Source organism: Neoarius graeffei, chromosome 8 (assembly GCF_027579695.1).
Source record: "Neoarius graeffei isolate fNeoGra1 chromosome 8, fNeoGra1.pri, whole genome shotgun sequence".
NCBI lineage: Eukaryota > Metazoa > Chordata > Actinopteri > Siluriformes > Ariidae > Neoarius > Neoarius graeffei.
Window position 1 is genome coordinate 63553358 of NC_083576.1, and position 15451 is coordinate 63568808.

The 15451-nt window shown below is 39.0% G+C and overlaps 1 protein-coding gene across 4 annotated transcripts in view; it reads right to left on the reverse strand.

The window, feature by feature from the left end:
- Positions 1 to 6823: 6823 nt before the first annotated feature.
- The window catches only part of klhl4 (kelch-like family member 4), a 66281-nt gene continuing 57653 nt past the window's right edge, over positions 6824 to 15451 (reverse strand). For all 4 annotated transcript variants that reach the window (XM_060927982.1, XM_060927979.1, XM_060927978.1 and 1 more), the window contains exons 9-11: positions 11974 to 12186; positions 8523 to 8694; positions 6824 to 8031 (exon numbers count right to left, since the gene is read on the reverse strand). In XM_060927982.1, the coding sequence (XP_060783965.1) occupies positions 7972 to 8031; positions 8523 to 8694; positions 11974 to 12186 (445 nt within the window). In that variant the 3' untranslated portion in view covers positions 6824 to 7971. The remainder of the gene's footprint in view (positions 8032 to 8522; positions 8695 to 11973; positions 12187 to 15451) is intronic.

The following is a 15451-nucleotide window of genomic DNA, read 5'->3' on the forward strand; positions in this document are numbered from 1 at the left end:
ATAGAAAATTCTAGAGTTCACAAACTTTCAAACACCACTGTAGCATACGAATGACTTCACCTACTTACCAATCACCTACACACTGCAGTAACTTATCTCCTGTACCACTTAGAGTAAGTTATTTGCATTCAATTTATCGAGGATCAGTTTAACATATTTTATATTACGGTCTAAGGCATACTGTAGTGTGACTTGAAGGCACAGCAGGTAGCAAAGTTAGAAACTAATAACTTCAAACAAAGCAAAATGATGCAATTGGACCTACCATTAGCAACTTCTAAATAAGCCAATGAAATCCGACACATCCTATGTGACATAATTTCCTGGTTCTCCCAGATCTCTATAAAATTATGAAACCCATGGATTACTTTTCAAATTCCATAATATTTGGACATAATTCATTATTAACAATTAACATATAATGTGTTAGGTATAATAGAATTGTAAATTGTGACCATGAAGTATATTTATTTGCCTTTCAGTGTCTCCCTCTAGGGTGGCATGTTGGTATTGCTGCATCACAGTTCCCATGGCTCTGCTTCATTCCTGAGCTTGGATTATCTCCTGTGCAGTGTTTCTGTGCATGTTCTCCCTGTAGCCAGGCTGCAGATTCACCCTGATCCTAACGAGAATAAAGCAGTTACTGCAAGTGAGTATTTCTGAAAGGCAGAATGAGCTAGAGTGGTTAAAGGGAGTAAAATAACTTTTGAATTGTGTCACTATCCATGTTTCCAAAGTTGGAATTGGAATGAGCAATTAGCTGCACAATGCTCACAGCGTCCCCGGCCCACCTGGATCACAGACCCTGGTGCAAATGCACTGACTGCCCCAGTGAACTTCTTATTCAACAAAGAAATCATTGTTTTAAACAGAAACACTTTAAAAAACACTTCAATAAATTTACTCCGTAGACTGTATAGCATATGCAACAAATCAAGTCAATTTTATGTGCATAGTGCTTTTAACAATAGACATTGTCACAAAAGTGGCAGGGTGGTGTAGGGGTTAGCACTGTCGCCTCACAGCAAGAAGGTCCTGGGTTTGAGCCCAGCGGCTGACGAGGGCCTTTCTGTGTGGAGTTGGCATGCTCTCCCCATGTCTGCATGGATTTGTTCTGGTTTTCCCCCAAGGACATATACATCCCCGATTCCAAAAAAGTTGGGACAAAGTACAAATTGTAAATAAAAACGGAATGCAATGATGTGGAAGTTTCAAAATTCCTTATTTTATTCAGAATAGAACAGAGATGACATATCATATATTTAAACTGAGAAAATGTATCATTTAAAGAGAAAAATTAGGTGATTTTAAATTTCATGACAACAACACATCTCAAAAAAGTTGGGACAAGGCCATGTTTACCACTGTGAGACATCCCCTTTTCTCTTTACAACAGTCTGTAAATGTCTGGGGACTGAGGAGACAAGTTGCTCAAGTTTAGGGATAGGAATGTTAACCCATTCTTGTCTAATGTAGGATTCTAGTTGCTTGACTGTCTTAGGTCTTTTCTGTCATATCTTACGTTTTACAATGCGGCAAATGTTTTCTATGGGAGAAAGATCTGGACTGCAGGCTGGCCAGTTCATGACCCGGACCCTTCTTCTACGCAGCCATGATGCTGTAATTGATGCAGTATGTGGTTTGGCATTGTCATGTTGGAAAATGCAAGGTCTTCCCTGAAAGAGACGTCGTCTGGATGGGAGCATATGTTGCTCTAGAACCTGGATATACCTTTCAGCATTGATGGTGTCTTTCCAGATGTGTAAGCTGCCCGTGCCACACGCACTAATGCGACCCCATACCATCAGAGATGCAGGCTTCTGAACTGAGCGCTGATAACAACTTGGGTCGTCCTTCTCCTCTTTAGTCCGAATGACACGGCGTCCCTGATTTCCATAAAGAACTTCAAATTTTGATTCGTCTGACCACAGAACAGTTTTCCACTTTGCCACAGTCCATTTTAAATGAGCCTTGGCCCAGAGAAGACGTCTGCGCTTCTGGATCGTGTTTAGATACGGCTTCTTCTTTGAACTATAGAGTTTTAGCCTTCAATGGCAGATGGCACGGTGAATTGTGTTCACAGATAATGTTCTCTGGAAATATTCCTGAGCCCATTTTGTGATTTCCAATACAGAAGCATGCCTGTATGTGATGCAGTGCCGTCTAAGGGTCCGAAGATCACGGGCACCTAGTATGGTTTTCCGGCCTTGACCCTTACACACAGAGATTCTTCCAGATTCTCTGAATCTTTTGATGATATTATGCACTGTAGATGATGATATGTTCAAACTCTTTGCAATTTTGCACTGTCGAACTCCTTTCTGATATTGCTCCACTATTTGTCGGCGCAGAATTAGGGGGATTGGTGATCCTCTTCCCATCTTCACTTCTGGGAGCCGCTGCCACTCTAAGATGCTCTTTTTATACCCAGTCATGTTAATGACCTATTGCCAATTGACCTAATGAGTTGCAATTTGGTCCTCCAGCTGTTCCTTTTTTGTACCTTTAATTTTTCCAGCCTCTTATTGCCCCTGTCCCAACTTTTTTGAGATGTGTTACTGTCATGAAATTTCAAATGAGCCAATATTTGGCATGAAATTTCAAAATGTCTCACTTTCGACATTTGATATGTTGTCTATGTTCTATTGTGAATACAATATCAGTTTTTGAGATTTGTAAATTATTGCATTCCGTTTTTATTTACAATTTGCACTTTGTCCCAACTTTTTTGGAATCAGGGTTGTAGGTTAGGCTAATTGGTGACTCTAAATTGACTGTAGATGTGAGTGAGAATGGTTGTTTGTCTCTATGTCAGCCCTGCGGTGACTTGTCCAGGGTGTACCCTGCCTCTCGTCCATCGTCAGCTGGGATAGGCTCCAGCTTGCCTGAGACCCTGCACAGGATAAGCGGTTATGGATGGATGGACATTGTCACAAAGCAGCTTTACAAAAATATATACATTTAATTTTAAACATATAAAATTTATGCCTAAAGAGCAAGCCTGAGGTGATGATGGCAAGGAAAAACTCCATGAGGTGACATGAGGAAGAAACCTTGAGAGGAACCAGACTCAAAAAGGAACCCTTCCTCACTGGGGTGACAACAGATAGTGTGATTATAAATGACTTGCTTTGATAACTGTCTCCTATATGGTAAAAAAAAAAATTGCAATTGTTTAACCAGGAAATTCATGACAGTTTGTACTTCAAGTCTATCTTGCTGAACTGTTTACTAGTCTGTGCTTGCCTATACTTGTGGAGAATTTGCTCTCAAGGTTGCTGAATGCAACCTTAATTGTATCTCCTCCTCATTCAAACTTATGATGTTAGCAGAACTATAACACAAAGCTTTCTCGAGACAAACATTTACACTTATTTTGCTCATAGCACCAAGTAGTTTTCTATATTGCTTTACCTACTTACTGCTACAGTTATAGAAAGAACATATTAACAATGAACAGGAATTATTATTATTATTATTATTATTATCCATCCATCCATTATCTGTAGCCGCTTATCCTGTCTTACAGGGTCGCAGGCAAGCCGGAGCCCATCCCAGCTGACTGTGGGCGAGAGGCGGGGTACACCCTGGACAAGTCGCCAGGTTATCGCAGGGCTGACACAGAGACAAACAACCATTCACACCTACGGTCAATTTAGAGCCACCAACTAACCTAACCTGCATGTCTTTGGATAGTGGGGGAAACCGGAGCACCCGGAGGAAACCCACGCAGACACGAGGAGAACATGCAAACTCCACACAGAAAGGCCTTCTCTGGCCGCTGGGCTCGAATCCAGGACTTTCTTGCTGTGAGGCGACAGTGATAACCACCATGCTGCCTCCAGTTCATCCAGTACAGTAAATATTCTATTTATTTATTTATTTATTTTCCCTAAATGCACTGAAATATAAGCCAGGAAATAAGCCACATAGTTTAGTCTATTTAATTTACAACTATTAAAATAGGCTGAAGTACAGTACATCATAAATTCTGCTCTGCATTTTTGCAAGCATTATGGTTAGTTTAAACAGTCTCCTTGGAATTCAGAATATATCAGGATTTGCTTTGGAAATTCATAATTATGTCATTATCAGATGTTCTGACTGTGACCATTTAGCTTTGAAAAATACAGGTGTTCATTTATTTGTTCATTTGGTTTGCAAAGGACTGTAAGCCACAGGTGGAGAACATCCAGACTCGATGCAGATCTCCATGAGGTCATGAATTGGAGGGCAGGTGTCTTCAGAGCACCTTTCAAATGGCACTGTCTCCAGCAGACATCAGATCCAAAACAACACCTGCACTCTCCTAGGTTCCTTTTGATGTGGTGCAGCCATCACTCTTCATTTATAGTCCATTTTAATCCTTTGAAACATCCAGTCCATTTTCTCTTGTCATCTATGAAGAACAAAGCCTGCGACTGCAATCTAGCCATTTTACCACAGGCTGTCTTTGCATGTTATGGTCATCTCACCAGCTCCTTCAGCAGATCAGTCACATCAATTTCATCTGCTGACATTTGAAAATATCAAAAAATGCATCATTAAATGTTTTAAAGGTTAAGGTACAATGGCTTTTGTGCTTTGTTTTGTTCCACGTTTCTCAAAGACCCAATAAAACTCGGACTAAGAGAGATTATTAGGAACCACCAAGTAGCCAGTACCTTGAATGCAACATTAATAGTTCTGCATTACACTGGCCATCATACTAACATACGTGATGTGGCCTGTGTGGCCAGACTGATCCAAAATATTGTAATCGAATATGGATTTAGTCTTAATTACAGTCCAATGGCATTCAAGCACATCGTCATTGCTGTAACATCAGATCAATTATGCACTTTTGTTACATTATCATAACCGGTGTAATCTCTTTTGGGGATTCTAAAGCTAAATTAGGTTTTTAGTTTCCTTGTTTTACATCATGTCTCCATTGGAGGGCGATATTTAGTACAAATTTCTCATCCACTTCTATGTCTTTGAAGTGGACTGTTCAGATCAGAAGTATCTGATTCAAAGATCACACTGTTAAAAGTTATATATGGTTCACACCTAGGAAACCCTTTAACAATAACAACAGCAACAACAACAACAATAATAATAATAATAATAATAATAATAATAATAATAATAATAATAATAATCTGTGCCCACTTATTGTTTTATTAAACTTGATTACAATTTCATTATATTCAAGTATTGTTTTGTTTTAATTTTGTTATGGTTTAGATTAAACCAATTAAATTCAAGAATCTGGTCAAATACAACCTGAAATCAGAAAAAGTTGGGATGGTATGGAAACTGCAGATTTAAAAAAAAGAAAGCAATGATTTCTAAATTCGCTTTGACTTGTATTTCATTGCAGACAGTATGAACCCAATAGGACTAGTAATGAGGTAAAACAATTAAATAATGATGTGATTTGAAACAGGTGATTGTAATCATGATTTGGTACAAAACCAGTATCCAGGAAAGACCTAGTCTTTGAGGAGCAAAGATGGGCCAAGGATCTCCAGTTTGTCAACAAATGCATGAGAAAATTATTGAAATGTTTTAAAACAATGTTCCTCAAAGAAAGATACAAAGGGATTTGGATATATCATCCTCTACAGTGCACAATATCATTCAACGGTTCAAGGAATCTGGAGGAATTTCAGTGCATAAAAGGCAAGGGCACAAGGTGAACACCCATGAATTCTGATCCCTTAACTGTGTCCAGAAGCGCCGTCGACTGCTCTGGGCTTGGAGGCATCTGGGATGGACCATCACACAGTGGAAATATGTATTATGATCAGACAAATCAGTATTCCAGTATTTTTTTTTTTTTTTGTAAGACATGGATGCCATGTGCTCCAGACCAAAAACAAAAAGGACCATCCAGATTGTTACCAGTAACAAGTCCAAAAGTCAGGGTCTGTCATGGTATGGGGTTGTGTACCCCATACCCTTGGCAAAGGTAACTTACACTTCTGTGATGGCAGCATTAATGCAGAAAAGTACACTGAAATTTTGTAACAACATATGTTGCCTTCAAAGTAACATCTTTTCCATGCATATTCAACAAGACAATGCAAAACCACATTCTGTGCACATTACAAAGGCATGGCTGTGGAAATAGAGGGTGTCTGTCCTCTCTGTCCCCAACAGAATGTGTGGTGAATTTTGAAACAAAAAATATGACAATGATGACCTCATACAGTTGCACATCTTAAGACCTGTTTGCAGGATGAATGGAACAAAATAACACATGAAACATTTCATCACTTGGTGTCTTCAGTTTCTAAACAATTTTTAAGTGTTGTCAGAAGGAATAGCAACATTATAAAGTGGTAAATGCTTCACCATCCCAACCTTTATTGAAATGTTTTGCAAGAATCAAAATTGACATGTTTATTTTGCAAATAAATAAATAAATGTCATGAAGTAAAACATCAAACAATGTGCTGTTGTATTGTTTTGAGTGCAATACAGGTCAAATATTATTTACAAATAATTGTTTTTAGTGTTAATTTTAATTTGAACATATTATCCCAACTTTTTCTGACTCTGGGTTGTAGGTTTAATAGGACCTCAGTAATAAATATATTAAGTGTGAAAATGGTGGTTTGTGATTTTCACATTTATAAAAATTCTTAAAAACTGCATACCACCTAACTATGATTCATGGACCCCTCTTTGAGAATCATGGACTTGGAGTGTAATAATACATTGATGTGGCGTGTGTGAAAAGTATTTATTGAAGTCTTGGACACAACGGAAGGTCACTGAAATGATCAGAGAGGAAGTAAAGTAGATAAAGAAGGAGAAAAGAGTTTATTTATGTTTACATGCTATATAAAATGATGAAAAGTAAAATACATGTATCTGTAAATCTCACTTGTTACAAATTGCAAATCACAAAGTACAAATTTTTTTTTTGTTTGAGGAACTCATGTAATGGGTATGTTTAAATTCTAATTCAGAAATTTTACGTCAGTATCACTTGTGAAATATTCACCTACATGGCAATGGAAAGAGGTCAAAACATATAAACACTGCCTTAATCCAAACACATTAGTGTTGACCTCTGCAAATGGATTTGATAGCATATGAAAGCATTGTAGTGTAGCATTCAAATATACCCAAGCAGCATGCCAGGAACAAAAAAAAGATGATCATAAAATACATTTATAATACTGATTCAGGAAATATATACATGACTTTTAATTACAAAAACTATACATTAATGTGAAATATCAATATGATATATTTGGATATTCACTATTTTGTAAACATTAAAAGTCATGACTACTAACACATGATACTTTGGTGTTTTGCAGCTACTTCATTGAAAGCTTTTTTTAAAAAAAAATGTTTGTTGATTAGTTTCATGCTATGTCTAGGCTTACATAAAAAGTAGATAACATTTGTGTGTGAATGATCTCCAAAATGTTTTTGAGCGTAATAACTCACAATTGGATACAAGCTCACAACTAGACGTTTTCACAGTGTTTTTAAATGCAGTGTTGAAGAGTCAAAAATATTTGTTTTTCTTAAAACACACAACTTAAATAAAGAAGTCTGCAGTTTATCTTATTCTGTAAATGCATTTCACTTTGGATTGCTGAAACTTATTAATACATAATGACACAAAAGCTATACATAAAAACAAATCTGGTAAAAATCTCTCTTTTCTTGAATTGATTGGTTTAGATACATCTATGTAAAAAGGAAAGGAAAGGAAAGGAAAAAAGCCTAAAAGAAAAGTCAAAACAAAGTGTTATATGCAGAGATTTGATACATTCACATTTATTTTCAGTGTCTACTATTGCAATACTCAGCTATTAGGCGATACTCAACAAGGAGGCCCTTCACATTATTGTCATCCAAGCAAAATAGGAACAAACACTAAAATTAAAAATTTCACATATTGACATAAAAAGTCTGTTTTCCACTGCTGGTGTGTCTCCTGTAAGAACATGGCCCAAATGCTCAAGGCAATTTCACCACCACTACACAGGCCCCAGCTCTGCCAATGTTCAGCGCCACCTCCTAGAACAGCAAAAGTGAAAAAGGTTAATGGCCAATATCCACAAGTGTGACCTTATTGAATGCACCCTTCCACTTTGGTTCCACTCACATTATCCCTTTCTACTGCAGGTCTTTCTTATACAGAGCATGTGTTTAAGTGGTGAGGCATAACACATGCTCGCTATGTGAATGGGAGGTTAACACATGCTCGATGAATGATTGAAGGGTTAAGTCCGTATTTGTTCACTGCTATTGTGGCATGATGGAAAACGCACTCAATAGAAGGAAAGCCTTTCGCTTCCTCTCAGTGTCTGTTGACTGGGGCGAGAACATCCATTGTTTACATTTCCAGGGAGTTCAAGTGCCAACGGCATTATATTAAATAGGCTTCTTTTTAAAATAAGGTGTAAAAATCAACAAACCTCAAAAAAAAAAAAAAGATTAAGAAGGCCAGATGTTGAACAAAGTGACAAAGGCAAAACAATGCAAAATGTACTACTGATCAAAATTACCTCAGTCCACTCGTTATTCTGTGCATCGTAGGACTCTACGCTGTTTAGATAGGATTGGCCATCATATCCACCCACTGCATACAGCCTGTCCCCAAGCAAACACACTCCCACTGCGTCACGTGGAACACTGAGGGACGACACCATGGTCCACGTGTCTGTTTTTTGGTCATACCTGCCACAACAGCACAGAATGATTTCGAAATCCAACTTCAAAGCAAACATAACTCAAGTGCTCTTCATTACTCAGGAGACTTATTCTTTGCTCACAGATTTATGTCTGTGCAACTTGGAGACAATCTGCATTATAAAAGCACCACCAAAATATTTTTACTCTCCTTATGAGAGTACCTTATACTTTCAGAATTATAGTTCTTCAAACTTACATCAGATAGAAGTGTAATAAATACAATCATAATAGTGTATGTAATTAATTATTAGTTATGGATAAATGCATCAATAAATATTTATATGACAATAAAATAATTATATCAAGACATTTTCATATCATTATTATTATAGACATATTCAAAATTCCTGATGATGATTAGATGTATGTTATTAATATCAATAAATATTTAGATTTAAAAATAATTAATAATAATTAAGGGTGGCACAGTGGTGCAGTGATTAGCACTGCCACCTCACAGCAAGAAGGTTCTGGGTTCGAGCCCAGCGACCGACGAGGGCCTTTCTGTGTGGAGTTGGCATGCTCTCCCCATGTCTGCGTGGGTTTCCTCTGGGTGCTCTGGTTACCCTCACAGTCCAAAGGCATGCAGGTTAGGCTAATTGGTTGCTCTAAATTGATCGTAGGTGTGATTGTGAGTGTAAATGGTTGTTTGTCTCTGTGTCAGCCCTGCGATAACCTGGCGACTTGTCCAGGGTGTACCCCGCCTCTCGCCCATAGTCAGCTGTGATAGGCTCCAGCTTGCCCGCGACCCTGTAGAACAGGATAAGCGACTACAGATAATGGATGGATGGATAATAATAATTAAGGGTGGCACGGTGTTGTAGTGGTTAGCACTGTTGCCTCACAGCAAGAAGGTCCTGGGTTCAAGCCCAGCAGCCGACGAGGGCCTTTCTGTGTGGGGTTGTCATGTTCTCCCCGTGTCTGCATGGGTTTCCACCAGGTGCTCTGGTTTCCCCCAAAGGCATGCAGGTTAGGCTAACTGGTAGCTCTAAATTGACCATAGATGTGAATGTGAGTGTGAATGGTTGTTTGTGTCTATGTGTCAGCCCTGTGGCGACTTGTCCAGGGTGTACCCTGCCTCTCACCCATAGTCAGACGGGAGAGGTTCCAGCTTGCCTGTGACCCTGTAGAACAGGATAAGCAGCTACAGAAAATGGATGGATGGATGGATAATAATAATTAAATGGCATTCAAAATAGTTTGTTATTAGTTAGTATTTATGAATAAAAGTATTATCAATCATCAAAAATCAATGGCTTTTTTCTGCTCAGCCATAACAAGCACAATTCAAACAACACAAGCGGATGATCATACCCCAGACTCCCAAACACTAAGTCAAGTCAAGTTTATTTGTATAGTGCTTTTAACAATAAACATTGTCGCAAAGCAGCTTTACAGAATTTGAATGACTTAAAACATGAGCTAATTTTATCCCTAATCTATCCCCAATGAGCACGCCTGTGCTGACGGTGGCAAGGAAAAACTCCCTCAGACGACATGAGGAAGAAACCTCGAGAGGAACCAGACTCAAAAGGGAACCCATCCTCATTTGGGCAACAACAGACAACATGACTATAACATTAACAGTTTTAACATGAAGTCAGTTTCGTTGATGTTATAACTCTTCATTGATGGAAACTTGAGTGCAAAACTGTTCATGACAACTGCAGTCCTAAAGTTAGCAAGTCAACTGTAGTCCTCAGCCATAAAAGCATTACTGTAAGAGTCCAGAGCGTCTTCCAAGTGTGACTTTCAACTGTCCACAGGGGCGTAGCTAGGATTTTTCAAAGGGGGGGGGGGGGGGGGGGGGGGGTCACACACTGACTGACAGCCTGAGTACATTATGTAACAAAAAATAGTTACCATTGCTAGTTTTAGGTAGCTTAGAAACCAGCTCTTCCATTATTGCTGTTTCTTCCACGTTTTCTTGATGCCGTGTTCTAGAAACGGCCACAAAATGCAACTTTGATGGAAAAAAATATATAATAAATTGCTTACCTCTCTTCATGTCAAAAGAAGGAAGAAAGTTTCGCTTGTTTTGACATGACGAATTATTAACATGAGGAAATACTCATAATTCGCAACTAAAAAGACTGCAGCTACACTGGCAGCTTGATCATGCTTTCTAGTGCGATCGTGTTGTGCTTGCGCAGAACTGTTTCAGTCCTGCGCGCCTTGGCTCGTGCACCTGAAGGCGCGCCTAACGAGCGCCAGCACGTGCGTCGTTAACAAAGAACGCCTGTCTTTAATCAATGAACTATGTTTGGGCTATTTAAGGACTGCGCCCATGCAAAGACGATGCAAAGTATTACGTCGCATCTAGTGTGCCTTACTGACCCTTGTTTCCTGTCTCTGTCGACCTCCTGGTTTTTCGACTCCTGTTTCTTGTCCCTTGATCTTGTATAGTTTTGCCTCTGATATTCTGTCCGTGCCTCGATTGACCTCCTGCCTGTTTCCTCAATTACAACTTTGCCTGCTCTTTCGGACTGTTTGCCTGTTTTGTGCGTTTCACGCACTTTATGCTCATATCGCACTGTGTATTATTTAACATATCTGCACTTACATCCGCCTCTCCCGAACACTCTCTGACAAACTGGGTTTTCGTGCCGAAACCACAGGAAGTCCATACAAGGTTATAGAACCCTTAATGAGGCTAAGGTGACAATCTAGTTTTTAAAAAATGTTAGAAAAATTACAGTGGCCGCTTTTCTAATCTTCTTATGCGGCTATTGAAAAAAATGTATGTATGGTCCGACAAGGGGGGGACACGGGCACCCCAGGACCCCCCCAGCTATGCCCCTGGTCCATATGGAGCCGTCCTCCACAGGAGCGATGTGATGAGACTCCAACCAGACATAGGGCATCACACTAAATACTAAAGTGATTAGTTGGCACTGATAAACAGTTAATAGCAAGAATCATATATATATATATATATATATATATATATATATATATATATATATATTAGAGCAGCTAATTAATGCTATGCCTGCACCTAACCCTAACTTTAGTCATGCAGTTCCTCTGTATGGCCAGCAGGGGGAGGATGAAGTCAGTTTATCGGATCTCTAAGCGCCACATTCCACAGCAGTAAGGTAACTGTGCTTTTCTTTTGTTTTCCCCCTCTAAGAGGAAAGGCGTGCCTGCCTGCGCAAGCAGAAATCCTTCCAGGAATTTTAGCCCTTCCGGTATACAAGCCTTAAACATTTTGGAAGCAGTTTCAGTGTATATTGAAAAGAACGTTTTGCTACTTCTTGTTACCTCTCCACACAGTCAGAAAGGCGAGAGCAGTGGTTTGAAGCTGGAGCGTCATGGCCGCCAACAGCGTACAGAAAGCCGTTGTATGTGGCCACGCCCACTCCTCCTCTCCGCTTCGCCATTGGTGCGCACATGCTCCATTTGTTAGTGTGGGGATCAAAACACTCCATGGAGCGCAGGCACGAGCTTCCGTCACGCCCACCCACTGCGAACAGCCTGAAACAATGGAGTCCAGCTCAGTCATCCAAAATCATTACAATGCCTAAACTTTTATCCCATATTTCATTGATATATTTAGGGTGTTTTCACACCTGGTCCCCTTTAAAGGAACCAGACAAAGTCCTCTTTAAGTGGACCAAAAAGTGGACCAACAGAAAAAGAACTCAGTTCTTTTTGTGTTCACACTGTGAATTTATTACAAAGAGGACTGGGTTCTCTTTCTGGTCCAGTTAAGCTTTGATGGGGCCTCAGTCCTCTTTCTGTTCACACCAGGTCCTCTCGAGCCCTCAGACCCCCAGTGCATGGAATTCTGGGTAACTTTCTCTTGAATCAAAATGTCTGCTGCCATGCTTGCCCTGCTGTATTCTTTGATCAAAATAGTGCGGATTAAGGAAAATAAATTTATTATATTATATATTTATTTATATTTCTATATTTATATATATATATTAATAAATATATATGAGTGATTCCACGCTTATGGGTACTGAAATGGGGACATGAACTTATTTTTAAAAATTCACCTAAAACTATTTCTTTTTTTACCATCAGGTCACAAAACATGTAATCTTTAATGAATGATATGTTAAAAGATAACTTTAATTTTCTGAGATGTAATAAAAACATATTTATATGCCAAAGTCAGAACGTAACAGAAGTGTTGTGGACATATATATTCTCAATTTTAACAATGTAGAATTACTTTTTGAAACATAGGAAGGTGATGTTTTAGCAAATATAATTAATAAACATGTGTAGTAGAATAAACATACACATTCTTTCAATAAGATTAACATGGTATATAGCTAGATTGTAATTAATTTGTAACAGACGCGAGATGGGCAATCGTAACAGAAGTAATGTAACAGACATCATTTTGGAACTCATAGGCTTGACTTTGGCATATAAATATGTTTTTATTACATCTCAGAAAATTAAAGTTATCTTTTAACATATCATTCATTAAAGATTACATCTTTTGTGACCTGATGGTAAAAAAAGAAATGGTTTTAGGTGAATTTTTAAAAATAAGTTCATGTCCCCATTTCAGTACCCATAAGCGTGGAATCACTCATATATATATATATATATATATATATATATATATATATATATATATATATAATATATATATTTTTTATATATATATAAATATATTTATATATTTATATATATTATATATTTATAATATAGTTATATTATTGTGGCCGACTCATCAGTCAGTAAGTTCAGAGAACGGCTGTGTTAAGTTCCAAAAGGAAGTTGAGTTTCCCTGCTACAGTCATGTGACCAACTACGGCAAACGAAGAAGGTTAAAACTACAGTGAAAAAGGCGAAGTGAACCCGGTGCGCTTTTTGTTCACAATGCGCAGATTAGGCGAACCGTACCGTTGATTTTTAGCAAACCGTACTGAGACCACCTCTTGAGGTGGTCTCAGTTCGGTTCGCTTTAAAGGGGTCTGGGTACGGTTGGAGTGTTCACATATGCGCAAAAAATGCTGAGTCATCGATCTGAGTTCGGTTAGATGGCTGAAAGGGACCAAGTGTGAAAACACCCTTAGTCTAGGACCTGGCTTAGACATGTAAGCGCATAATTTAGGAGAGGATAACTCATCTGTTATAGGCTTATTTGACCCCAAGGAATAATTTCGAATGTGTGCCAAAATAACAGCCTGAAAATTACCAATCCAAGATAGCCACCAATATTACAGTATTATTATTGTTGCTTTTCATGTTCCTGACCCTGGTTTATGTGACAAACAGTAATAATGTGATGTTAAAAGTTGTATTGTTGGCTGTTAAACATTTAGGCTCTCAAGATATTGCTGCCTACTAAAGTAATAAGTCTCATTTCATTATCTCTAGCCACTTTATCCTGTTCTACAGGGTTGCAGGCAAGCTGGAGCCTATCCCAGCTGACTACGGGCGAAAGGCGGGGTACACCCTGGACAAGTCGCCAGGGCTGACACATAGACAACCATTTACACTCACACCTACGGTCAATTTAGAGTCACCAGTTAACCTAACCTGCATGACTTTAGACTGTGTGGGAAACCGGAGCACCCGGACACGGGGAGAACATGCAAACTCCGGACAGAAAGGCCCTCGCCGGCCACGGGGCTCGAACCCGGACCTTCTTGCTGTGAGGCGACAGCGCTAACCACTACACCACCGTGCCGCGTAAAGTATTTAAGTTTTGTTTTGTATTTTTTCACTTTAAAGGAGAACTGAAGTAATTTGTAAACTTGTTTTATTTCTTAATTAACTTATTATTCAATTACGTCTACAGTTTTAGTAACCTTATATCGTGACTCGTATTGGCAACTACTTGCAATTAAATATTATACTTATCGGCCTATTCGGTTTTTAGCCACGTTGAATTTAGTTCGTTTGGTGCACAGTAGTGTAGTGGTTATCACTGTCACCTCACAGCAAGAAAGTCCTGGGTTCAAGCCAGCGAGGGCCTTTTTGTGTAGAGTTTGCATGTTCTTCCCATGTCTGCGTGAGTTTCCTCCAGGTGCTGCGGTTTCCCTCACAGTCCAAAGACATGCAGGTTAGGTTAATTGGTGGCTCTAAAATTGACCATAGGTGTGAATGGTTGTTTGTCTCTGTGTCAGCCCTGCAATAACCTGGTGACTTGTCCAGGGTGTACCCCGCCTCTCGCCCATAGTCAGCTGGGATAGGCTCCAGTTTGTCTGCGACCCTGTAGAACAGGATAAGCGGCTACAGATAATGGATGGATGGTCCACGGCAGGCGTCGCTTATCCACACGATCTTCGCGAGACTTCGAAACGTGAAGTATCAGCCAGGTGTCAGTGCCGCCACTTTGAAAACTGTTTTCCAAATGAAATATTGCACAAAAACGAGTTTAAATGACGATTACTGCCTACTTTTTTCAAACTTTCCCGATTGCTATCAAAACAAACAAAACTTCCAGCTTGATTACATCAGCATTCGAGAGAGGGCGCGCGCATCTTTTGCCAACGTTGGCAGATGTTGGTCACTTTGATTTCCGCTGTACGTTTTTACTTCCGTCCTATGATGTCTTGCACAGGTCTCAACAAATCTCATTTATGGCCATTGCTTTGACATATGGACTGATATATTGCATAGCATATTTCAAACACTCATAACTTGCTATAGCAGTAACAAAATAGCTATCAAAAGTGCATTCCTATATTTAATAAAATGAGATAAATAGAATTTTGATGATAAAAAATTGCCTTCAGTTCTCCTTTAAGTTAACATTCTACTGATCGTA